At 29.7% G+C, this 27,197-nt stretch overlaps 1 protein-coding gene across 2 annotated transcripts in view; it reads left to right on the plus strand.

The window, feature by feature from the left end:
- Pex23 (peroxin 23) overlaps positions 1-26,901 on the plus strand; it is a 36,795-nt gene extending 9,894 nt beyond the window's left edge. The window contains exons 3-21 of one of the 2 annotated variants that reach the window (XM_067287326.1): positions 933-1,115; positions 2,760-2,882; positions 5,080-5,202; positions 8,962-9,142; positions 10,419-10,519; positions 12,055-12,177; positions 13,653-14,418; positions 18,614-18,735; positions 19,456-19,611; positions 24,235-24,381; positions 24,491-24,636; positions 24,713-24,843; positions 24,915-25,114; positions 25,189-25,325; positions 25,390-25,564; positions 25,633-25,768; positions 25,838-26,034; positions 26,202-26,321; positions 26,402-26,901. In XM_067287326.1, the coding sequence (XP_067143427.1) occupies positions 933-1,115; positions 2,760-2,882; positions 5,080-5,202; positions 8,962-9,142; positions 10,419-10,519; positions 12,055-12,177; positions 13,653-14,418; positions 18,614-18,735; positions 19,456-19,611; positions 24,235-24,381; positions 24,491-24,636; positions 24,713-24,843; positions 24,915-25,114; positions 25,189-25,325; positions 25,390-25,564; positions 25,633-25,768; positions 25,838-26,034; positions 26,202-26,321; positions 26,402-26,512 (3,378 nt within the window). In that variant the 3' untranslated portion in view covers positions 26,513-26,901. The remainder of the gene's footprint in view (positions 1-932; positions 1,116-2,759; positions 2,883-5,079; positions 5,203-8,961; positions 9,143-10,418; positions 10,520-12,054; positions 12,178-13,652; positions 14,419-18,613; positions 18,736-19,455; positions 19,612-24,234; positions 24,382-24,490; positions 24,637-24,712; positions 24,844-24,914; positions 25,115-25,188; positions 25,326-25,389; positions 25,565-25,632; positions 25,769-25,837; positions 26,035-26,201; positions 26,322-26,401) is intronic. The other variant, XM_067287327.1, reaches the window with a different exon arrangement.
- The last annotated feature ends 296 nt before the right edge of the window (positions 26,902-27,197 follow it).

Below are 27,197 nucleotides of genomic sequence, written 5' to 3' on the forward strand. Positions count from 1 at the left end.
TTTATATTGTTAAACATTTAAAATTTATGATATTTATTTAGTATAATGATTAATAAATTAAAAAATTTACCACATTTTTACTATTATAGTAATTCAACTTAATATAAATCTATACCTTATGAAGTATTCCATAAATTCTTGAATATTTATCTGAAATTCTTAAAATGATTACAAAAAAGAAGCATAAGTACAAAAATATATTTATATTTTTGAATTGTATATATGTATATATCTTAATAAACAAATTTCAAAATAATTTATTTTATTCTGAAAGTATCGCTATTGTTGATACATCAAAAATACGAAACAAATTATTAAAATAAATTCTTTTAAACAGCTTATTGTAGAATATCAGTTCGGATGCTGTAATCCTTAATATGTAAAAATTTTAAAATTTTTTACATTATAATTATAATTTAGAAATTATTTTAACCGTATTTGAATAGTTTGTAGGTAATTTATTTAAGCAAAGATGTTTTTATTTTCAAGATTTAGTTTTTGTTTTTCATTAATCAAATTTTTATTCTAAATAGTTTAATATATGTTGTTGATACTTTTAAAACAATTTGCTTTTATCATTTTTGGTTTGTTTAAAAATTTAGTTCACATATTACAATTACAATATTTTCTTTCTTTCATTATAATTTTATTGTTTAGGATATACCTGTATTTGTTATATTTATATGATGGTTATAATAATAATATAGGCCAGATATTCCTTTTGTAAGAGTCTAATAAAAATGGATTAAATAATAATAAGTAAATTTTAAAATTATAAATATGTACATTTTTAACTCTAAAAAACAAAAAAATAGTTTTCTAAAATTTTTATTTATATGAAGAAAACATAATTTTTAAGTCAGTATTTAATGAATGATAGCCAATTATTAAAATATAACTATGATATTAATTAATATTATTATTGTTTTCAGAGGTGGAATCCATACAGTGGATTTACTAGTAAGCTTCTTCCTACTGACAGACCTCACTTCAGTAGTGAAGATGGTCTTACCGAACTGCCGAAAGAAAATTTTCAGTTACCGTCACCTAGTTGGCAGTGGGAAGAGGACTGGTATATTGAAGATAGTTTAGATGGACAACCACTTGGAATAGAAGTAAAAACAACTTTATATTAAAAAATTGCTTTTGATTTAAACTTTATTAAATTTTAATTAGATAATAGTGATAGTGAATATTGTTAATTTATGTTAAAGAAAATTCGGTTAATGTTATCTATGGTAGCAAACATGGTGGCTCGTCTCTGAAACGGTGGGGACGCATGTTCTAACCTATTCTAATAATGTGGTTGGCAATAATTATGGTAATTTATTAGAATGGGTTAGGTTAGTTTAGAACGTGCATTCCCACTGTTTCAGAGACGAGCCGCCATGTTCGCTACCATAGGTAACATTAACCGAAAATTCTTTTAATTTGAAGAGTAAATCAATAAAACCTGCACATTAAATCTTAATAAATTATACCTAAAGTATAAAGTACTGAAGTCAAGTATGAGTATACAAACTAATTGTACAAGACAAATTGGCAGCATGTGTTACATTATTCTCATTGTTTTAACAAATTACTTGCTCTTAAGAACTCTACTCTTGGAAATGTGTTTAATTCTTGAAAGTTTTTGGTTTTTAAAAGTATCTGATTAATTCTAACAAAGACCTTGTATTCATATGTCAGTTGTCAATTGACCTTCATTTCTCTAACATGTTTTGAAATTGTTCTTGGGATACTGTTTATTATGCTCTGCAGTGATGGTTCCATGTATAACAGATAGAAGCAATTTTATTTATTTGTTTAAAAATATAACCTTAATATTCCAGTCCAAAGTGAGAGGTCCTCTTGTTTTGTACTTGCAAAACTGTTTGATTCCATTAGTTACATTGAACATTTTGCCGAAAGGCATTACACAAGCTGTTTGATAGTATTTTTGTTGTTTGTTTTTAAGATTCTTTATCTAATAATGCAAGAGAGGTAAATTGCAAATCTATTCAGAATCAGTATTTTTTACTCTATTGTTTTCTAACTCGAATTGTCTGTAACTTTAAGTTTTTTCTGCCCTTGGAGCTTCAAATTAGAGAAGTTTTACTATATCTATTTCACGCCCTGCAGAACCATATTGCCAATATACAGTTCAATTAAAATTCCATATAAACCAGACTTTCTTCAAAAAAAAACTTCAATACGGTTCTGCAGGACATGAAACATATAGTCAGTCAGCACAAAGTCATTCTGTGTTCATGAGATTGAAAGTTTTTTGCAGTGAAGGTGGTGATTGATATTGATGGTGATTACCTACCAGTAAGCAAAAATGTATAGACAATTTATTCAATAATGATTATAGTTTTTTCAAAATGTCTGAATTTTATCTTTACAACCTGATGTAGCTTAAGATATTACTGTTACTTTTAAAAATTGTGAAATTGAATTATTCCAGTAGAATTATTATTTTACTAGAATAATTTAATTTCACATATACAAAATAAACTTTTTATTGTTTCTTGTTTCGTTTATAAATAACATTTAGTGAAAGTTATTTGTTTTTATTTAATTGTTTTGTCACATTTCATTGTTTATCAGAATAAATGTTTTTCAGTTCTAGGATGTAAAAACTAGAATGTTATAGAAAACAGTAAAATCATTTAGAGTATTCAATTTATTGTGCAATTTTGAAAAAAAAAACTTAATTTGGTAAATATAAAGTAATGTTTATTTATAAAGTTTTAATAAATATTAAAAATAATTTATAGGGATGGACATATTCGGTTGATTTTCCTTTACATTATGGTCCATCAAAGAAGTGGAATTCTATGGTCAGGCGAAGAAAATGGGTCCGATACCGAAAATTTATTGCAATGGACAACTGGACTTTAGTAAGATTAAAATACTTGTTAAATAGTTTATTTTTAATTATAATTTTTTTATTATAAATTTTGCTTCTAACAATGAAATTGTAATCTGTAATATTTATATCTTTAATAATATGAATATCACTAAAGCAATAATTACCAAAATAAAAATAGAAAAAACTTTTACAATATTTCTTTGTCAGTAAAACTGATTAATTAACTACACTAGTAAAATTTTTACTTTTAACAATGTAAATAACTTATTTTTACTGCTATATTATATACACACTTCTCACCATGTATGCATATGTGTGACATGCATGTTTGCACATAATAATAATGCACATACTGTCCTTAATTGTGTACCTGGTTTGTGGACCTTGTCAAATCCAAATAATTGTGGAGCAAAGATGAGAGTATATAGTAAAAAATCTTATATGATCTTATGCATTGTTCAGTTTTTGTAAACCAGATAACATGGGTCTGTAAGAGATCAAGGAAATTGTTGGGGAACCATTGCCCATTTTGTGTTAAAAATATAGTCCTGCATAGTGGCTTCATTTTTAATGCAAGGTGTATGGTAGCTCCCAACAATAACATAAAATAAACAAATAACTTTTAGGTTACCATTTTATGTAAGCATGGTAGTTTGTAAGAAAATAGAAATAGTTTGTAAGCCTAAAAAGGAAGGTCTGGTCATCTAAGAAGTTTGTTCTAGAACAAGAATAAAAAATGGTGATCATCTAGAAGAATTTTTTCTGGAACGACTGTGTCTTAATTTTTTAAAAAGAATTTTAACATCCAGCGGAACTTCAAAAAATTGTAAGAAAATGTTCACTTTGCAGTTCAGACAACTGGTTTCAGTACAGAAAAGTCTAGAGCTGATTATCCTCTGGACAACTAGCAATTCTTAATTTCTAACCCTGCAGAGTAGTTAGAGCCAACTTACATATATTCAGAAGTTTTTACACTGTTCTGTAGTGAATATAGTTTTAAAAAATATCTTTATAATATGCAGTTCACGATTTTATATAATCTATATGACAGTTTTAGGATCAATTGCCATATTATTTGATTATAACATTCAAGTTTTTAAAATAATTGATGCCAATTATCAGATATATGATGCATACTTAAAAGCTTACTTTGCTAGTCAAATTCAGCATTATAAAGTGTGAATTTTGTTTGTTCCTTCCTTTTAAAAATGTTTAAATGAACATTTATTTATTTTTAACATTATTATTTACAGAATTGAAATAAAGACTAATATACAACACATATTGATTTGCCAGAGTAATTTACATAAATACATATGTTGAATAACTATAACCATTACAGATTGTTTCCATGGAGAAAACATTCAATATTTTAACTTTCAGTAAATGTGAGAATAGAAAAGTCTTTATTAAAACAACACTGCTATATAAACCAGCAAATTTTTAAAATGATTTGCTGAATTCTTTGTAGTATTTTAGGAGTAAGGTTTAAAGTACTATTTTTATGATATCTAAATAACACACTTTGATAATGAAAGAGAGAGAAACAAAATTTAAACTAACAGTATGAAATAATAATAGTCATTACTACACAGATTTATGTTAATATAGCGCAGTTGTGTGCAAACTATTTTCATTTCCAACCTCCCATTTTGTGTAAAATTTTTTGCAACCTCTGGATAGACAGTAGATGTTTTTTTAATTGTCAATATAGTTAAAGTGAAATTCTTGCTTGGATTTGTGCTTATGTTTCTGCCTTATTAGAGGTTTGAATAAAACACATAATTTTATGAAACAATTGTTTTATTTATGCATATGGATATAAATATTTATTTAATGAAAAATACTTTTAAAAATCCTTACATCATAATTTCAATGTGAAGTATGCACTTGCAAAGAACTCGTGATTACTTTTATGTTCGGATCTGTATTGGAAATCGTAAGCCGTAAGTCTTCTTCTGTCTGTCTTAGTACTATGGGTACCAACCCATGGCTTGTGCACCACTAATATAGAGCATAACAAAAATGGAAAACAATAAAAAATGTTGTACTAATTGAGTAAAAATAAAAATTGTTCTTAATATTTTAAGATCTGTTCATTTATTTATTTCAATCAACTACATGATATAAATTAACAAAATTATTTTAACAATATTTTTTTCAGTTTTGGACACATTAAGTTACAAAGACAATTTTTACATAAATATTTAAATATTTTTGTTCAGGTACCAAGTATTTATTCTGATCCAGTTACCGAACCTTTTCTTGATGTTGCTGTAGGAGGAAATGATATTCCTGGTGGAAATACAGCAAATTTTGCTGTATGGTCTGTTACAGTCATGGGAAGAGTAAGTTGATATATTAGTGATAAATCATTTTTGCAAGTTACTTTATTTACTTACGATGAAGATTTTTATTTGTGAGGAAACTAGAAAACAAAGATAAACTAATTTTATCCATTGCTGTTAAAATACTATACTTTATTTTTGTACTTATCTAAAAAATTGAAAAAATAGTAATGAAATATAAACCATAAAAACATATTGGCGAACCTAAATTAGGTATAAGTTAATACTGAATATTAAAACAAGCAATATCTCACAGCAGTATAATTTGTACTCTATTCAGAAATGACTCAATAAATTGCAACATCTTACAGAAATGTTAACACAGGTTGCCTACTTAATAACATTTCTTTTGTCATTCAAAATTTCAAGTCTATATATGAAATGGATGTTAAAGTTCTCCAGTACTTGACCTGATGAAGAATTAAAATTAATTTAATTAATAGAGATACCCCAACATATTTATGGTATATTATAGTTTCTAAGTAATTCAGAAACACATTAAAAATTTATATAAAACTGAATTAATAATGAATTTCAAAATTTGAAAATATATCATTTAACAAAAAAACTATGGAGTAAATTTAGTTTTCCAATCCTAAACTAAATTGTGTGTATGGAAATTACAAGTACTAGTAGTTAAAATGTATAATGCGTTATTATTTGAATTATGTAAGATTCTAATTTAAATGTTTTTATAAAAATTTCTAAAAGTCATGTCTATTATTTTATATAAAGTATTGATATTACTATTATTTCCTCATTAGCTTGTAAAGTATTTATTAGTTTTAAAGATAGAATTTAAAATAAAATATGAAATTTTTAAAAATATTGAAGAACTTTTAGTAACAATTATTTTTCAGAAATTAAAATTTTTATTTTTATATATTTATACATTAAGCTATCGTAAACTTATTTTAATATTCAAGAAGGTAATGCTGTTTAAATTCATATGAAAAAAATTTGGATTAATTGATTTTAAAATTGTTAAATTATCATTATACTCTTTACATGACATAAATATATAACAAAATATATTTTTATTTCAAGACAATTGAATTAAAGTCGGAAGTTTATAGGAAGTTAGGAATATTAGCATAATATTGCTTATGTCTATAAATGACTGCTCATTCTCCTGTAGATATGGATTTGATATTTATGCATCAATCAATCAACTTTTTATAACTGACTGCAAATATAATGGATATTAGATTTTTCCACTGTTTATAAAGCATAAAATCACCGATGACAATAAATGAAAAATAACATTTATAACTATTTATAAAAATAATACCAATATATTATACAGATACACCATCAGATTTCTGATAACTGATGGTCTGGCACCTTTAATCCAGAGAAAATTATGAGAAGGAACTTGAAATTCTGTGGCCACTAGACTAGTTTACTGGACAGTTGTCAATGGCGTGCTTATTTACACTACACTTGTTGATGGTGATACCATTACTCAGGGATGGACAACCTGTGGCCCTTGGACTGCATGCGGCCAGCAGTAATATTTTCTATGGCCCGCATCGCATAAAATATGAATATATATATCAATTTTCCAGCTTAAAGAAGTATGTAGCAAAAATTCAAATGTTATTTTCTACAACTTATGTATGTGAATAGTTTTCTGCAAAGAATTTAGTAAAAATTAAAACAAGAAACCAGCTAACAGATACATCAAACTAATTTAAACTAGCAGTGACTAATATTTAACCAAATATTTCCTATATATTACATTTAAATCAGTTCCAGAAGTTAAATTAAGTATGCCTATTCTATATATGAATAAATAATTGTGATTTACCAACATTCCCCTCTCTTTTCTTTTGTATGCAGCCTGTGCCAGTTTAAAAGTTTTGAAATGCAGCCCTTACATAGATAAAGGTTGCCCATCCCTGCCATTACTGACACTCATCTCTCTTAGGAGCCATAGCTAGGGTTAAATTCAAGCAAAATAAACTAAGAATATCAAAATTTTTGGAATCAAACGTAATTTACATTTAATATTTACTTAAGTTTCTAGCAATCAATGGTATACTTTAGATGAATTTTTATTATACATGACCAAGGTTTGTCCAGAAAAATAGTTAATCTGGCAGTGCACTTGTACTAAGATTTTTTAAATTCTAATTAGTTGTTATTGTTAAAATAAATGGTAATTACATTAAGGGTACATTCGTTAAGTCAAACGAGTTAAACGTGTTAGTAACAAATCGTTCGATAAGTAGTAGTCTCGCTCAGTGCGCATGCTCCACGGTGATGACGTATCGAACGAAACTCTAACGAAGCTCACGATGGAAAGAGTTAGTTTACTTCGTTAAGAAAATGGCGCCCGACGATATCGATGTTTCTAGATCTACTCAAGTGTTTAAATTGTGAATTAAAAGGTGAAATGATTGAAATAGCTGTCCATCCGAAGCAACCTAAGAAAAATATTTTGGATAAGGCTGCACTAGCAACATTCATATCTTTGATTTTAGAAACAGCCATTTAGTTATAACGAATCGTTCGAAAAGTCTAACGAAACAAGAATAACGATGACGTCATTCTCGTTTAACTCAACGAACGTACCCTAAGTAACTTGATCAAAAAATTTCCATCAGCTAGATTTGTATTTTTTATTCTCAGTCCTGTATATATGAAAAAGATTCAATAAATTAGACTCTGTTGTCTTTTAAAAGATTTCCTTGCTGTCTTCCTTTAGTAATAGAGACCTTAATATCGTTATGATGATTGATGATGTCGTCATGTTTCCGCAGCCCTTGATACAGCCATTTCATAATTCCACATTGATAAAACATAAATTGTATGTATTTTAGTTAGATGAGTGATAACACTTTCTAAATAATGGGCTCATTAGGTTGTTACTTTCGATTAGATAATAGAATGTCACGTGGTCAGTATGGAAAGATTTTTAAAAAATTTGTTATAGAAGTGACACAATGAGACTATCTTTTTCTTAAAGTTTAAACTTTAGCAAAGTATGCTTAAAATACACCATTTGCCAAAATATTTTAAAATGCAACTTAAGGGAAATTTGCTCATTGAGCATAAACATCACATGGTCACTGACATCACTGCAACGTAAGTGCGATCACTGATCCCAAATCAATAAAATGTTTATTCTATAGCTAATATTTTCACAAAGTAAGTGTAGCATATACTTTCCATCAGAACATAAAATGAATATAACCAATTTCTTTGGAATTGGACAAAAATTACAGGAGTTATAAGGAATTTGCACATGCACATGCATGCACAGATGTCGGCTTTTATATTAGTAATATTATTGTCGTCAAAGCAAAAACTAACCTAGACTTTCTTAAAAACATTTTTGATTGTAAGGTAAACATTGAAATGTGTTCTGACCTTATTCAATAGCTGAAGATAAAAAAAAAAAAAAAAAACAGTTTTGAATGATCATATCTAAGTAGAATAAGGAGAAGCATGTTATTTGTCATTAAAAATACTCGGAAGAAACAGATATGAAGACATTTTAGTCACGTTCAAACATTTTTCTGTTAATTGAAGCTATGTTATTTGTTGGTGTAACATTTGAGTTATATATATATGATCTTAACTATATTCTATAAATTTGATATCTTCTAAGTGTGTTCTAGAAAGTTTGGAAAAGTGAAATTTTACCTTAGAAAATAATGTTTTCAGATTTTTTAATCTATGTGCTAAATGTGATTCAGTTTATAAAATATTTAACTTAAAAATTCAATTTTGTTGAAATCTTTATATTTTTAGATTATGTTTAGGTGTGGAGTTTCAACCATTTGTCCTGAAGGTGCAAAATGGATTCACATTCCAACTCCTTCTGGTTGTGAAGTTAATCAAATTTCTGTCAGCCCCACAGGATTAGTGTGGGCAGTAACTTGGGATGGTAATGCATTGGTTAGAACAGGAGTCAACAGAGAAAATATAATAGGTATAAAATGTTTTAAAATTCTAATATTTTGAAAATTGCACATTCTCTATTTAATTATTCAGGCAGCTCATATATCTGCATTTAAAAAAATAAATTTGAGAGATTTTTATACTCTAAATGTGCAGTCTGGGCAAATTAGATAATATTTTAGTTGAATTTGAAAAAATGAAAATTATAAATGTATCCTAAATGAGCATTACAGAAATTTGATTCTGATGAGTAATGAATTCCATTTTAATCCTAAATCATTAATGGATGACAGATACCATATTTAAATGATCAAACTAACAATTGTTAGTTTAGAGTAGAATGAATTTGGGTTTAGATTTTGATAAAATATAACAGTAAAAAGTTAAATTTTTTACTTTTATAACAAATTCATTACAAATTTAGAATTTATGACACATTTATTTTCTAGATTCACTCGTTTCATTTTTATTTAGCAATCTTTATACCAAATTTTATGAAAATCTAACTAGATCTTTTTTTTCAATGGATAAATTATCATCTTAACATTGTCACAAAATCAATAATTTACATTAAAATGAATATTATGTACATACTATCCAGCAGGACGATATTAATAAGCCATTTAATATTTTTAGACAAATTATCAAATTTCTTTGATTTTTGACAATAAATGATGTAAAACTTTTAATAAAATGATCTCACATGCATTTGTTTAATTTAATTTAAAACTATAGTACTTCATATTGGCTCCAAAACAAACATTGAGATGATATGGATCTCTCTAAATTTCATTAACGTTTTGAACATTTAACATATATTTTAACTAGAGTTACAAGCATTCTCAGTAATGTAAAATCCCTAATAATAGCTCATTAGTGTAGTTAAGATTAGAAAATAAAACTATAAATTAATCAGTTAATACTTTCTCATCTTTCCAAAGTGTTGATGTTTCAATTTTTATTAAGAATTTAAATTTCCATTGATTTGAGGCAAAAAAATTTATATAATTTGTTTGTACAATAATTGTCTTTTTATAAATACATGAAGATACAAAATGTCTTCACAAATCCATCATTCACAATCACCAACTACTAACAGTTCTCATCTAATTAACAAAAACAAAAATTATTTGTTTTTGTTAATTATAGCAGTCATCAGAGGACATTTCAACCCACTTGCATTTCTGCATATACCTATGCAAAAATGCCTCCAGTGAATGATGGATTTGTGAAGGCACTTTGTATCTTCCATGTATTTTTACATTTTAAAACTGTAAAAATTATACTCATTTAAATTTTCATTTTAGGTAATGTTTGGAAAAAAGTAGATTGTCCAAATGAAAAGCATCCTTTATTACAGATATCTGTTGGCACTAATACTGTCTGGGCAGTTTCAAGAAGTGGTGAGGTGTGTAATTTTTTAATTTCTTTTAATTGAAAAGTGATTTTTAACATTTTAAACCTATTTTTAAATAAATCTGTAAATTACACACTCGCCAAATACTGCCCTGTTGCAATGGGTTACTTTTATTTCTAATTTGAAAAATTGATACAATATATCTCAAAGTGTATGTAATGAAACTGGTAATAAATCAGTTTGTATTTTTAAATAAATTGTTACAGATTATTTTAATCTCATAAAGTTACATAATGTTTACACTTTGAATATAATGTATTGAATGTACAGAAAAATCTATGTTAAAATTATTATTATAAAACAAAAAAACCACACCAAAATCTTATTCTATCAATATTTCTAAATTTCTGTTTTGATGTAGAAAATTTACACACATTATGCCAAGACTTTATGCTGGCCATAACTATAACTTAGTCAATCTTGAGTATTTCTTAGTCTTCAAGATCAACTAAGACTTCAGTTATGTGAGCACAAAGCAGCAGACATTTTGCTACTATTGTTAACATATTTTAATGTAACATTCAAACAACATTTTGTTTGAATATTGTAACTTACACATTATCTTAGTCTCAAACATTTTATTTTTACAGCAGTTTTATAACACATTTTCAATTTGTTTTTACTATTCTTCATATAAACATTCATCTATACATGTAAATTGAAATTTACCAAAACCAGGGCACCATACTAACTTTGAAACATACTAGTGATTATTAAATGCAGGTGTTAGGTACCATCTCTTATTAAATTTAATAATTTATAAATAATTTAGAATATTCTGAAAGAAAAGAATTGGTTTGGAGTAAGACTTGAACCCTCAACATCCTTGTCCAATAATCTCCTATTTATAGCACTTGGCTGCTGAAGGCATCTCCAGTCAGTACTATAAGTTACCAGGGATGGTTATATCATAGTCATATATGTCTAGAAGAGAAGATTGATCTGGAGGCTTGGATAGTGGCCACACAGTAAACAAGAGTTGTGAGTTAAAGTCCTGCTCTGTGCTGATTCTTTTCTTCCAGAATATTCTAAATTATTTGCAAATGATTAATTTAATAAGATATGGTGCCTAATGCCTGCCTCTAGTGACAAATTATTTAGAAATTAATTTAAAATAACAGCAGAGAAGTAGCCTGATTTAATCAGGCAATTGTTTGGCACATTACTAATATATCAGGTTTTGTGATATTTGTATATAATCTGCTTATTTCCAGTTTCTTAAATTATTGTAGAATTAAAAAAGTTTAAGATGTATGACAAAAACTTGCTTGCTAAAAAATTTGATATTATCTTGTCATTTACCGTATTTTACGGACTATAAGACGCACCTTAATTTTTAAGCAATTTAAAAAAAAAATACCTATAGGAGGCTACGGACTATAAGACGCTCCTGAATTTTGGAGGCAATTTTTCGAAGAAAAAAGTGCGTCTTATAGTCCGTAAAATATGGTATTTCTCTATCAACTTAAAAAAAAATTTTTGTGTTGTTGACTTATTGTTTTTTTCTATTATTCCAACAATTTTAGATATGGTTTCGTAAAGGTATAAAGGGTCAACAAGCTGGAGTAGATGATGATTATGCAATTGGTAGTGGATGGGTAAAGATGGTAGGAGAGATGAGTAGCATTTCTGTTGGTCCTAATGATCAGGTAAAGTTGATTTAACAAATAATAAATAATTTAATACATTTTTATCCTTTTTTTTCTTTTCTATTTGTTATCTAAAATTTTTTTACTTTAGTCATTTAAGTTCATTGACAAAACATTTCTCACCCAGGTAAAATTGTTCATTACTTTAAAATTCGACACACAGTTTTGTTTCAGAGAGATACGTAAATGTGTACAGTTGTGGTTTTGATTGTACAATAGGTAATGTCATCAGAATGCCTTAAAATTACTACCCCAATATCATTTAGAAAGGCTGAAAGAGACTTACTGTATTTAAAATTTTAAAAGTATCGATACATGTTTCTTTTAACTACTTGTTAGGAAGCCAAATTCTGTTAGTCTTCTTAATTTGGAAAAATTTTTGACCCTCTTTAGATCAGCTTCAGCCAATAACAGTTGTAAACTTCTAGAGAGTGAATAAAAACATTTGTTCTTTGTTAAGAACATAACATTTCAAAATATGCTCATGCCTTTTAAATTTATCACTAAAATGTGCAAAAATGAAAAGTATGTGAAATAATTATTATTTTCTGTGCATTGGATGTGATGTCATACTTTTTCTTTTGTCTATTTCTCAAAAACTTTGGGTCGTAGAGGTATGGTTCTTGGATCATTTTTTTATGTACTCCGAGTGAGGATTCTCAGTCTGCAGAGAATATGCAATCTTGATGGGACATCCTGTATATAAATATAACAAATTATAAAGTTACATTTTAAACACTTTTGTAAATGGTCAAGATTGTTCAAAGCCAGTATTCTGAATAGACCAATAGAAAAAAGATCTCAAAGAAATAGCCAGCCTTTACGATGGAGTAAAAAAACAAGTTAGAGTTCCATTACGCATTACTCATATTCAAAGGTACAACCTTGGAAATATTTATATAAAAGTGATTGATCCAAGTATTTGACATGATCAGAAAAACTGTGAATTTCAAATCTGGACCTAGCAACATTAGCATTAGAGGTAAAAGGAAGGTTACAGAATTTATTTAAAATAAGAAATGTTTTAACTAATTCTTTTAAAATTTTTTCTAAATGGGAAGAGGCTGATATTGGTAGACAATAATCAAGTACAGATTGAATATTGGCAAAATAAATGGATTCTAATAGTGTTTTAGATGAGATAGTTTTGCAAAAGTGCCAAAGAATTTAGTGACAGACAGCAAGGGATTTAATCACAACTTTTTACACTGTTTTTTGCCTTTTTTAAAATAAATCATGTGTCAAAAATACTCATCTTGCTTATACGTCTTCCAACTGACATCAAACACACAAAACACAACTAATCTTGATGCTTTGTTTGGCATTTCAACATTCGTTTAAAAAAACTTTCAACATTTAAACTGAAGTTTGTTGCTTTTCAAAATCTTTATTGCCATCAATCAATTTTTTTATAACTATAATTTATGATTTTTTTCTTTCAAAATTTTCTAAATTTTGACTTTTTATTTATTTAGGTTTGGGGTTTAGGACGAGATGATAAAATAATATATTTTCGGACTGGCATAACGCAATCAGAATTAAGTGGAAAAACATGGAAACCCATTCTTTTACCATTATCCAATACTTTGTCCAAGAATAATAGTTTTACTAGTACTTCTTCACAAAAGAGTATTTTAAGCAAAAGAAATTCTGAATGTGAGGAATCATCATTTTCAACACCAGAATTAACCCCAAAATTATCAAAACACAAAACTGCTACAAAATTTTCATTGTCTACTTCTCTTCCTTCAACAAATGTTTCTACCAATCAAAGTACAAAACTTTTAACTGCTGTCTCAGCATCCGAGGAAGAGTACTCACAAAAAATAGATTCTGGAATATCTTTAACAGAATGCATAGAAGACAAAAATTCATTAAAATCTTTCAGTCCTAAAACAGTTCAGAATAATTCAACTTCTCTTACAGATTTTTCTGAAACAGTGGACCAATCTGATGTGAACATGTCTAGTAAAGAAGATTCAGTTCAGACTGAAACATCTCTAGAAGAAAATATTTCAGCTATAGAAAGTCACAGTATTTTATTATTAGAAAATAATGATTCTGATAAATATAGGTATGAAGCAGAATTTCCTAGAGAAGTGTGGCCATCCACCATGATGGACGATTCTTGTTCCTCAATGCACGTATACGAAACAATGTATGGCAGCTTTTCTTGGATCTGGATTAGCTGTAGTGGATGCATGGTTGATCCTCAGGCCCTTCCACAATGGTTTACATCTGGTAAGTAAAGCTCCTAGTTATATTTGAATGTAGCATTCTGTTTCTAAGGGCATCTTTATGTAGATAAACAAAATAAATTTTGTCTATGGTTATTGTTATTTAGTAATAAATTTTTGTGTCCAGTCAAAATATTTGGTTGCATTTTTTCATACTAAATTCTCTCTTCCAATTTAAGTTTTTAATGCATTTTCTTTTTACAAAGTATAATCATCTTGACTGAAATTTCAAAATCTTATTATACTGAATAAAATAAATGGATATATCAAATATACAAAACATGATTTTTTTATCATACATTGGTTGGATAATTTTACCATACCTAAAGTTTTGCATATCTTTTTGATGATAATTCGTTTATATTAGAAAATCGTACTTAACAATAAATATTAATGCCAGGATTTTGTTCATACAAAAAGCTTCATTTGGGAGTGAAAAAAATCAACATCTGTTATAAATTATTATTTCATTCTACATAGCAGTTGTACCTAAACTACAGCCCGAGGACCAAATCTGGCCTGCAAACATATTTGACACACAACTTTATATATATATGCCTATTTCTATCATTTATATTGAGTATATAAAATATTTGTGGCATGCTTACCCATGACTAATGCAAAATTTGGCTACCAAATTGAAATTTTTGGGTACCTTTCTATATTGTATGATAATTTATTATATATATGGAGATCAATGTAGCCAAAGTAGTCTGTCTGAATTTACTAAATACATAAAAATTTGACGACAAGGTAACAAAATTAAAATTTACTGACGAATTGTAAAATTTATTATTAGTAAACCTAAAAACTGTTAAAGATAATAGAGATACATATAGTTGTATAATATACAGGATGTTTTCAAAATAATGGGACAAACATAACCAAACTATCACCTTAAATAATCAGGCTATAACTTAACTAAATTATTAACGTCTACCTCTAGTAGCAAATACTTAGTATTAATTATTAAATTAGTGGAGTTAACCAAATGATTGCCTTAAATAATCAGGCTATATGTTGTTATATATATATATATATATATGACTTTGTGATGTTTGATATACTTATAATGGGACAAATTTTGAAGATGATTTCTCACAGGAAAATAAGAAAAAGGCATAAGAACATATGCCTGGAAATGGTGGTTTTCAAATAATCAAACCTCTTACAACAATGTCAGGAAAACTCTTTCACATAACTCTCTCAATTACATAGCTCTCCTCATAAGAAATGTTCAAAATACTCTGCATGCGTGGAGATATCAGAGCATGGACTGTTACAATTGTTCAAAAAGATCCAGGCCACTTATGAATGGTGATGTAGGTGTTGACAATTCATTGCAGCAGTGTGTCTGCATAGTCAATGGAAATTGCATACACCAGTGTCTTCAGGTGTCTCCACAGATAAAAATCCAAAAGAATTCAGTTCTGAGAATTTGGGGACCATGCCACTGAACCTGCTGTCTATCCATCTGTGAGATAGGTATGATTTAGTACAACATGCACATGTTGATTGAGAGTTATGTAATAAAATATGTTTTGCACCTGACACTGTCATAAAATGTTCAATTTCACAAAAACATGTCTATTTCTGAACACACGTTTATAAGCCTTTTTTTCTTAATTTTCTTATGAAGAATCAGCTCCCAAATGTTCGCCCCACTATTTCAGAAACACCCCATATATATGTATATAACTTTAAATAAAACTTTACATATTTATTGGTCAGTGAGATTTTAAAAATGTAATGTGGATGATTGACAATAATAATTGTCAACTTTGTTGTAACTATTAGCTGAACTCCTTTGGCATGCAATAATAATAATTTGTTCCAGTTAACAAGAAGTACAAAGAATTTTTTCATTTAACCCCATAGCTAGATACTTTAGAAAATAAAGTTAGAAAGAAATGTAATAAAAAGAAATGTCAATATTAAGGCTGGATAAATTATAATTCTTACTTACCATTATTTGTAAAGAAGAATTTTATTACAGCATTATCAAAACTTTAAAAGACAGGTTAAAAGGACAATGTCAGTTAAAAATAAATTTATGCTTAATAGGTACCCTAACAGATTACTAAATAAATAGATAAAAATGTACAATGAAAATAAATACATATCCTTTCCTTATATATGTGGTTTTTGACAAGACTATGTCTTGTTTATAAAATAGTACTGCCTGGTGTCTTACCAGCTTAGAGGTATGAAGTCAGGAGTTGAAATTTGGCGCAGAGTATTAGGTGCCCAAATCATACACGCATAAAAAAAACCAGACTTGTAGGTAGTCAAGGGACCAAGAACTGAGACAAAATAAAATACAAAATGGCAACACACTCTACAAACAGGAAGTAGTGAGAGATTTGCACATGCGTTGCTCGTTGGTAAGTTGGAAATAGGAATATTGTGAAATCAAATTTTGACAAACACATGCGTGGGAAGTTCGAAAAGCGAATGTTGCTAAATCAAATTTTGACAAAACGAATCTTTGAAAAAAACCCATTTACCTGTCCCGTGTTATTCCCCACATATTTCTGGTCACCTTGTGCTAACCTTGACCGATTGACCAGAGATATCTCGTTTCATCATCAGAACTTTTCAAAACTAGATGCTGTGTCGTTATAATTTTATATTAAAACTAACTTCTGAAATATATATACTAATAAATGTAAAAAGAAAAAATAATTATGTTTCGTTTGTGCAAAATAAAAAAATAATTGCAAACGATACAACAGCCATCATTATTTTTTTCAAAAATGGGAAATTTTCACATTGACAAAATTTCAACCTCTCATGCAACAGAGAGAAATTTCAACATTTGATAGATTAATTTCACTGAAAATACATCGTGGATGACCTCGTTGTCGTGGTCATGGCCGGTAAAGTTTGAATGATTGCACTCAAAACCAGCGATACCAAAGATGATTGGAGAATGAGAATGAAACCTGCCGTGAGCGTCGAAGTGATCCCACTTAGCAGTGAGTCTCCGAGACATAGCAAAGCCATATTTGGGACAAAACTGTTTTACTTGTTGAAAAATATATGTTGCTAAATTTGACTGTGTTAGCTGCAAAATTAAGAAATAAAATTTATTTTGATATAAAATGTGATAATTTGGAAAAAAAATAAATAATTTAAATATTTCAGTAGTATTACACAGGTTAAATTGTACTTATAGAGACTAAAAGATTGGAAACAAGATTGAAAGAGCCATAGAGCTAAAATATCACTAATCTCCATAAGTTCCATATTGTAAAAAAGTAATTGCATTATTGATAGAAGCAATGTAAAAATTATATATAGAGAAAAGGTTCTATATTTGAGAAGATTTAAAGAACATGTTACTATTTTTACAATGAATTATTGTATTAATTTAAATAATGGAATGGAGATTGATGATGTGTGCATGACATCATCATAAACCATAAAAAGTGTTGTAAATGCAAAATGGGATAGCAAGGTACAGCAATTGTCTGATTGTGTCTCTTGAGGTATGTTTTTATGCCTTTGTGAAAGGTATTAATTTTTCTTTATATTTTTTTAATTTGTAACCTCAGGAGGGAGTGATTATTTAGCAATGCATTTCAGACTGAAAACAAAAATTAAGATAAGAAAAGAATTTGATGAGAGGTCTTGGCTTCTGTTCAATAGTTCTGTTCAGAGATCACTAATCATGGGATTGTACGAAAGAATTCTTTACGTAATGTTACATCTGTTTCCATTTTAACAACTTTAGTGAATTTTTTTTGATAAATTATTTTATATAATAGCAAAGTATGATAGTAAGTAGTTAACTTCTAAAGGTGAAAAATCAAATGAATTATAAGTAGATTATTTTCTCAATAATTTCTATTTTTATATCTGTAAATTAACAGATATAAAAATAATTTTAACAGTATTGGTTATGATGGATTTTCTAAAAGAACACTCAAAAGGTTTGCATTTTGGATTATTGTTTTATCTTGAATTATTCAATAAGATTTCACAGTATAATCAGAAAAGAAGGAAGCTCTCTTTTTCTGATAGTGTATTAGTTGTGTAGAAGCTCCTAATTTTTTAATAACAATGATTACTTTGCAAACTAGTGTGGTCTTCTTAATCTTGGATTATTATTAAAGTCAAAAATGATCGTAATATAAATTTTAGTGAGAAATTTCATAAAGCATACAAATAATGATTGATTTTTATTGTTTGTTTAGGATCGTTTTCAAGTAATTATGGATTTGATGAACCCTGGAGATTAAATATTGTCTTTCAGTTTCAGAAGAGATATGAAAATGAAATCAAAAAATTCAAATCATATCCACTTGCAGTTGAAAAGGTAACTTAATTTTTCTGAATAATGACATTTCTCTCTTGGATTTTTCGTATCATCATCTAAAATTAAGTTTATGAATTTATATTTAACATAAAGGTATTAAGAAATTATTCTAATTAAAAAATCATCATCTCAGAGTTGTTCGTATTTTATATTAAGTAGAGAGATGCCGATATTCAAATTTCTGTGAATTCTATAAAACATATCTTAAAATTTTAAATACTTTTTGAAGATTTTTTATTTTATCGACAATGTTATATCAAAAAAGAATATTCAGCTAAACTTAGATAAGTTTATCTAATTATACATAGTTTTCTCAGCACTAATAACATTATTTAAACTTGCTTTTATTTTCTCATAGTTGATGTCAAAGTAGCTTTTGACAAATCTAGTTCCAAGAATATGTTCCACAAATATTTCTTCCACCCAATTCTATATGATTTGACATATGTAATTTTACTTATGTTGGCACTTTCAGTCTTTTTATTGTTTACATTAGGCAAAACATTAATACCATTGGAGAACAGAATTTCTCATGTTTCAATAAGAATAAAGTTTATGGAAGAAAGGCAATATTGTTTAATAGAAATTTCATTCTATAAAAAAAAAACTTCGGATTTTTTTTTTTTAAATTAATTTTAACATTTAGATAATTATAAGTATAATAAAGTTTTAAATGTCGAAAAATATTAAGATAATATTATGCAATTTTTTTACTTTTAGAGTACCTGGGTGAAAACGGGTTCTTGCAGATTAATGTCCGACTCACAACCACGTCATTGGGTTGACTGTCAGTTGGAATTAGAACGACATGGTGTCGAGAGGAGTCTTGACAGTGCCACCTTGAATTGCCATTATTTTATAGGAGTTCAAAAGATAGTAAGTTATCTGAAATAGAAGAATAATTTTTTTTTAAAATGTAAATATTTAGTATGTAATTAAAAGTACAGGGTTAGTGAGAAATAAGTTTCCCACTTCAGAGAGCTCTGGAGTGCATTCTACTACTCAAAATGAAACAAAATTTGGACTACAGATAATTCAAATAATGCACTTTAAATTTCTTTTAAAAAAAATAGTACAAAAGTCTGTTGATAGGTGGCATTGGAGCATACAGAAATATTGAATATAAATGTTGAATATGTAGCACTAAAACTGCTCACAATATGTCCTTCTTCGTTTTGAACAATGTGCTCTAATCGCAAAACCATATTTTTCACAGCTGAATGCAGTGAGTCTGCCAGAATACAGTGGAACCTCGGTATACGACCTTAATCAGTTCCTGATGTTTGGACTTATACCAAACCAACCTTTCCCATAAGAAGTAATGTAAAAATGATTAATCTGTTCTCATGTAGAAAAAAAAAAACTCCTTGTTATGGTATATTAATGGAGTTGTAAAATAATTTAAACACTGTTTGAGCACATTAATAAATAAAAATCTATAATAAAATTTATTTAAGTTATTACTATATATTGTATTATATTATTATTATATAAATCATTAAATCAAACTCTCCTTAATACTAAAATACAAAAACAAAAAATTTTCTGTTCTATGGAAGAAGAGTCCCATTCTGGGTTTTTTACTTTTCCACCTTCTGTCGCTTTTCACTAGGATCAGCAACTTTTATTAAAAATCTGTCCAAAGAACTTTGTGTCTGTCTTCTCCTCAGGATGTCTCTAAAGTGTGACATTGTCTGATCTTTCCAAGCGATGCTATTGCGATTTGTTTGAACTTTGTTAGGGTGGTATTTTTCTGCAAAAATTTTCACGTCTATCCATTTTGCAAAGATTTCTTTGATTAACGAAGAAGAAGCTTCTTCTATATCTTCCTCCGAGTCAGAAGAGAGTCTATCCATTTTAATCTGATGCTCATTGTTCTCCAGTTCCTGTAACTCCTCGGTGGTCAGTTCTTGATTCACTAATTCTCCCACATCATCACATACATCCAGTTCCATGGATCTGGCTAGAGAAACAATATCCTCCACTATAGAGGCCCTAGATTCAACGTCCCTTTCGGTTACTGCTTGTGGCCACAAATTTCTCCAAGCGGAATTCATTGTTCTGTGGGAAACTTCCTGCCAAGCTTTGTCAATGAGCGATATAGAATGTACGATATTAAAGTGATTTTTCCAGGAGTCTCTCAGAGTTAATTCTGTCTTGGAGGTTACTTGAAAGCATTTCTGGAATAAGACTTTATACTAAAGTTTCTTGAAATTACTTATGACCTGCTGATCCATAGGCTGAATGAGAAGAGTTGTATTAGGTGGGAGGAACTTTATAGTAATGAAGTCGAACTCAGGCAAGACATAATCCTTCAAGCTTGGTGGATGAGCGGGTGCATTATCCATTAGTAGAAGAACCTTCAAAGGTAGATTGTTCTCTTCTAAATAACTTTTTACATTTGGTCTAAACACAACATTAAACCATTCAGTGAAATATTGCCTCATTACCCAAGCCTTGTTATTTGATCTCCACATAACAGGCAGTTGACACTTCTGGACTTTGTTTTTTAAATGCCCTTGGGTTTTCAGAGTGGAAGATCAGTAAAGGCTTCGTTTTGCAATCCCCACTAGAATTGCCACGAATTAAAAAAGTTAGTCTGTCCTTCATTGGCTTGTGCCCTGGCAATGACTTCTCTTCTTGTGTGATATAGGTCCTGTTTGGCATTTTCTTCTAAAACAGACCAGTTTTATCGCAATTGAAAACTTGTTGGGGAATAAAATGCTCACTTTCCACAAACTCTTCGAAATGTTTAACAAATTCACATGCAGCAACTTTATCGGCACTAACTCCTTCCCCATGTCGTACAACATTGTGAATACCGGCCCTTTTTTTGAAATTTGCAAACCAACCATGGCTGGCTTTAAAAACCTTGCTTTCCTGGCTAGTTCCTGCTTGATTTTTCATGAGATCAGCATGTATCTTTTTAACTTTCTCACAAATAATTGCTTCTGATATGCTGTCACCAGCACACTATTTTTCAGTTATCCAAAGCAAAAGCAATTTTTCAACATGATCTAATGTCTCCAATCTCTGTTTAGAAATTGATTTAACCCCTTTCACAATGTTAGCAGATTTAATAATGTCTTTATTTTTTACGATTGTCGATATTGTTGTTCTCGAAAATAGGTATGCAACAGTTAAATCTCGAACATGCATGCCACCTTCATATTTCTCAACAATCTCTTTTTTTCAGTTCCGTTGTGATTCTAGTCATTTTTTAGTTTTCTGTTACTTTTCATTTGCCTTTTTGCAATTCATGATTAATGAAAATAATAAAATTTTACTTACAAATTAAAATCAAAAGAAATTTAACAAAGTTATAGACCGTGGCACCGCGAACGTCTAGTACACCGACAGTGCTACTTGTTCATAGATGGCGTGTATAATTGAATTAAGTCGTATACCGAGCAAAATTTGTTTTGTCCAAACAGGACGTATTCTAAAGCAGATGTATACCGAGGTACCACTGTATCCGGAACATGGTGCCAAATGTGTTCTTCAGATTTGGCATAGATGCAGGTCTTCTACGCTAGACATTGTCCTACAGGAAACCCTATAACTAAAAGTTGCATTGTGTTTCATGTGTTTGACATATGCAAAGAAATACCATTAGTGTTACAGTGTTACCTATCAATGGATTTTTGTACTTTTTTTTTTTTTTTTTTTTTTTTTAAGAAATGTCAAGTGCATCATTTGAATTATTTGTAGTCCAAATTTTGTTTCATTTCAAGCAGTAGAATGCACTCCAAAGCTCTCTGAAGTGAGAAACTTATTTCTTGCTAACCCTGTATATTACATAATTGAGAGGCTTGATTCCAAAACATATCCCTAATAGTTGATTTTTAGAAAACTAAAAAGAACAGTAATATCCATATGTTATAAAAAGAAATACACTGTGTAGATAATCCACATAGTATAAAAGGTATAAAAATGAAACCATTTTGTCTACAAATGATAGTGATTCTTGCACTTTCCTTTTATTGAGTTCCCTGTTATCTTGAAAATTAGATATAGCTTGATTTCAAAGCATACTATACAATTAAAAAATTATTCAGATTTCATTCAGGTGTCTACCAACTTGAAATTTTAAAATTCCCTGATTGTTTCCACAATATTCACAGACATATACTGTGTATTAAATTATCTACCAACAGTAAGTTAAACTTACTACATGTACTTTCATTTCCTCTTTACTGCTTAGTGTTAACACAGCTTTAATTTGATTTTCAATTTTTCAAGTTTCCCTGCTGTGTCATGGGTTAAATTCTGCTTTTCTTCTGCAGCTTGGAAATTTGTTTTTTTTTTTTTTTTCAAGGATTAGTTTTCATTTGTGACATGCATTCTGATAGCAAGTTAATATGGAACTGGTGAAAATACATTTGCAGTTCTACCATGACTCTAAATAGCATCATAGAATCATTAGTAGCATTATGACAAGTATTTCTGTTCTTGATAAGAATTTCTTTATTTGCAGAAAATAATCTGGACTTGGCATATGAACTCCCACGGGATAACACACAAGACATACACAAATACACTTGAAAAGAATGAACTGCAAAATCTGTACATTGAACCAGTTGGAGTATAGTTTGTCAAGTTTATTGTAGGCCTAGTTGAAAGGTTTCAATGCACATTTTACATCAAGAGAAACAATGAATTCACTGAACTCCACTGTAATATGATCTGTCATCACTACAATTAGAAAGAATGTTTTATAAGTTCCTCCAAAGCCAGTTTCAAGCAAGCTTGAGCTTGTTTTTAGTGAATACAAGATTGTTAAGTTAATGATGACTTTTTACTGAGCTAGGCTTCTGAAGCTTTTCAATCATGCATGTTAAGACCAAACAACAGTTTGATAATAAATTGATTAAATCAAATTTATCCTTGAGACTTTTGTTATTCAAGTTTGACAATAAGTTGAGCTACTGAAAATCAAACATTCCCAGAACAAGTCTTGTTCTACAAACTTTTAGGACACAAAGTACAGTATTTCCATAAAAGTCTACTTGCCAAGAGGCAAGTCCTTGAACAAATTATACAGCAATCTCAGAAATTTTTCTAAATCCCAATCCACATTCTTAAATCCAATTTTGAAATACTCCATGCAGGGCGTGTAGATCACAACTTCCCATACTAAGTAATATTAGACTGTTTGGATCGTACTCTTGTATTTCTTCATCCAATCATTGAAGGATCATGTAGATTTGAAACCAGAAAGTAAATCTTTAACAGAAGCATATGTGAGGAAAACAGACATTGCTATAGCTACATTTTAGGTGTCTTTGGCAAATATCTAAAATAAATTAAAAAAGAGCACCAGTTTAAGTGGCAGAACGATGAAAACATTTCTAATAAAATTATATCTTACATAAGAATTCATTATATGGACGCCCCTTTAAAAACGAAGTCAGAAATGGCCTCTAGAATTGCCGAAAATTTAACAAGCATTTAACAGATCAATTATAATAAAGCTTCTTTATTTTATTGTTTTTTTAGTTGGTTAATAATTTGGTGGAAGTGACGTGCGTCGTAAACGTCAGCGACCAAAAAAAACAGGCAATCGCCATTCACACGGCCGAAAGAACCGCAAAAAGAAATCCTTTGAAATTAAGCTTTCGATCCGATAACGAAATGGAAGATTGGGTACGCTTGTATTATTCACTTTTGATTGACCCCCATAAGTTTGTTTACACGTTTGAGGCTAACACATTCTAATTGAATTGTTTTAATATTAAATTTTTGTATTTTACAGTTTTCCACTCTCTGTAATGTTAGTTGCGATCTGTGGAATTTGAGAGGAAGACCCGAAAATACTGCAATTTGGTCAACTACCACCAAAGGAGATATTTATGTCAGCAATTGTAATACAGATTTAAATCATTCTTCCTTATACAATGTGTAAGTGTATAAAATATCACTTTAAGTCGATTAACAATTACAATATTTTCTTAAGTTTAAGTAAAATTTACTTCAGAATATGGAAGTTACTAGGAGGAGGACATTTGAACATAGTAGAAACTTGTAAGGCGGGAGTAGTTTGGGGGATTGGTTATAACAACACAGTGTGGGTTTATACGGGTGGTTACGGAGGAGGAATATTCAAAGGTTAGTCGAAAGAGAGGTAATTTGATAACATTCTTAATGTTAAAATTACCGAAACGAATATTTTTGTACAGGAATATCTGGATGCAATTTAGGAATCTATTCCATGACGGACGTTCGTCACGTCTACGTTTATGAAAATCAAAGGTGGAATCCATTATCAGGATTTTCTCAGAGGAGACTTCCCACCGATCGTTACGTGTGGAGTGACAAAACGGGTCATTACGAATGCACCAAAGAAAACACTCCTCTACCTTCTAAACATTGGCAGTGGGTACGACTGACATTTCTGTACTATTGTTTAGCATTTTTTAATTATCGAAAAAGTAAGAAACAATGCATTATTAGATATCTGATTGGGCTATAGATTATCACACACCAGGAGGCGTCGACAATGCAGGATGGCAATATGCTACTGACTTTCCTTATAGTTATCACTCTCACAAAACGTTCACGGACTACGTTCGAAGGCGCAGGTGGTTCAGGTTGGTTTACCATCCTTAATTTTACCAATTATTTAATTGCGATTAATTTTACACAGTTTTTTAGGAAGTGTAAATTAAATACTACGGGGCCTTGGCAAGAACTAGGAACCACTCCTTTGATCGACATCTCGTTTCAAGTGGATCATTCGGGTGATCCTAACGAGCCGATAGCTACGTGGGCCGTGGCCACTAACGGCGATGTCTTGTGCAGAATTGGTGTTACCTCTTCGTGCCCTAAGGTAAGGACATTGTCAAGTACGTGGGTTCCAAATTAAAGAGAACCTCTTCTAAGTGAATTTTATTTTAGGGAATAAATTGGATTCACGTTCCTACGGATCAATCTTTTAAGTCCATCAGCGTCGGAGGGAGTTACAAAATCTGGGCCATCGGTAAAGACGGGTCGGCATTCCTAAGAAACAGCGTGTCTTCGAAGAATCCAACAGGTTAGTTTTTTGTACCGTTAAGTTACAGTGCATTGGCTTTAACGATTTCTGTTTGAAAACAACATATAGGTTCTCTGTGGTTCCACGTGGAGGCTCCGCAACATCCGTTATGCCAAATTTCCGTAGGGAAGACGTCGGTTTTCGCCACGGACGAGAGCAAGAATCTTTGGTATCGTCAAGAGATCGTACCCGTGTTTCCCGAAGGAACCTCTTGGAAACTCGTCTGCTCGAATGTCAGAATGGTCTCCGTTGGACCCGACGATCAGGTACGTACTTACTAATATTTTAAACGAACTTATACTCCAAACGGTTATTTGCAAGTTTTTGCAAAACCATTTAACCAAATGCACGCGAGTGGGTGAATACTTTCTTAACATCAGAATACTTTTGAATCACCGTATATTTTAATGGAAAATGTTTATATATTTGTCAGGTGTGGGCGGTTCTAGAGACCATCGAAACGGAACAAGGAAGTATTTCTGGTGTTATCTGCCAAAGAGAAGGCGTTACCGAAGCCAACAAAATTGGTACGGGGTGGACGTTAGGAATCGGAGTAAGTACAGTTCGTTTGTCACTTCTATTTAGGCACAAAGACCCCCCTCCCTGCTAACTTACGCGTATTGTTTATTTAAGGGTGGATGGCAGTACGTTAGCGCTCGCGGATGCGCATCCAGGAATCTGGACGCCGATGCTGTATCCTTCGAAGGAACAAAATCGAACAGGGACAACACGGTTCTAGGATAGACCTCATCTTTTGTAAATTTTAATATATTCATCGAATTGTATAGAATAATGAAGGCGAATTTTGTCCAAGATTTATATCGTTAATACTCTTGTTTAATATATATATAATTGTGAAATTTGATGTTGTAAATAATAATATTTCGAACGATCGCTAGAACAATTATTCTTGAATATTCCATCGTCGTTAATATCGAATTATTGTAATTACATCGTTTGTTTCAAAAATTCAAATTTTATATTTTAAGAACTTACTTTTTGATTCCAAACTGGATGTTGATCATTCGGGTAATAACCGAATGTTGTTAGAATTTCTATACATACCGAAAAAATACACAAGCATTATGTAAATAAACATTTCTGTATCAAAATAAATCGATTTATTTAGTGTATCGGTTACCAAATTGTTCCGTAATTTTTCTCGAACATTACCGAGCTACGTCACTAAACGAGCCATTTGCATTGTCTGGACACAATAAACAATTTACGCCATTATGCAGACGTTTCGTTTGTAAATACTTGTAAAAAACAAGCAAATGTGTGAATACATCTAATAAATATTCAATGGAAGTTAAATCGCTGTTCTTGCAGTAAATTTTCCGAGAACAATAGACGAAGATGCGGGTCGAGCGGATAAATACGAAAATATTTTTAGGACGGGTGGAAAACAATTTTTTACGAAGACGTA

This window comes from Centruroides vittatus, unplaced genomic scaffold, assembly GCF_030686945.1.
Source record: "Centruroides vittatus isolate TY-2023 unplaced genomic scaffold, ASM3068694v2 scaffold_450, whole genome shotgun sequence".
NCBI classification, from domain to species: domain Eukaryota; kingdom Metazoa; phylum Arthropoda; class Arachnida; order Scorpiones; family Buthidae; genus Centruroides; species Centruroides vittatus.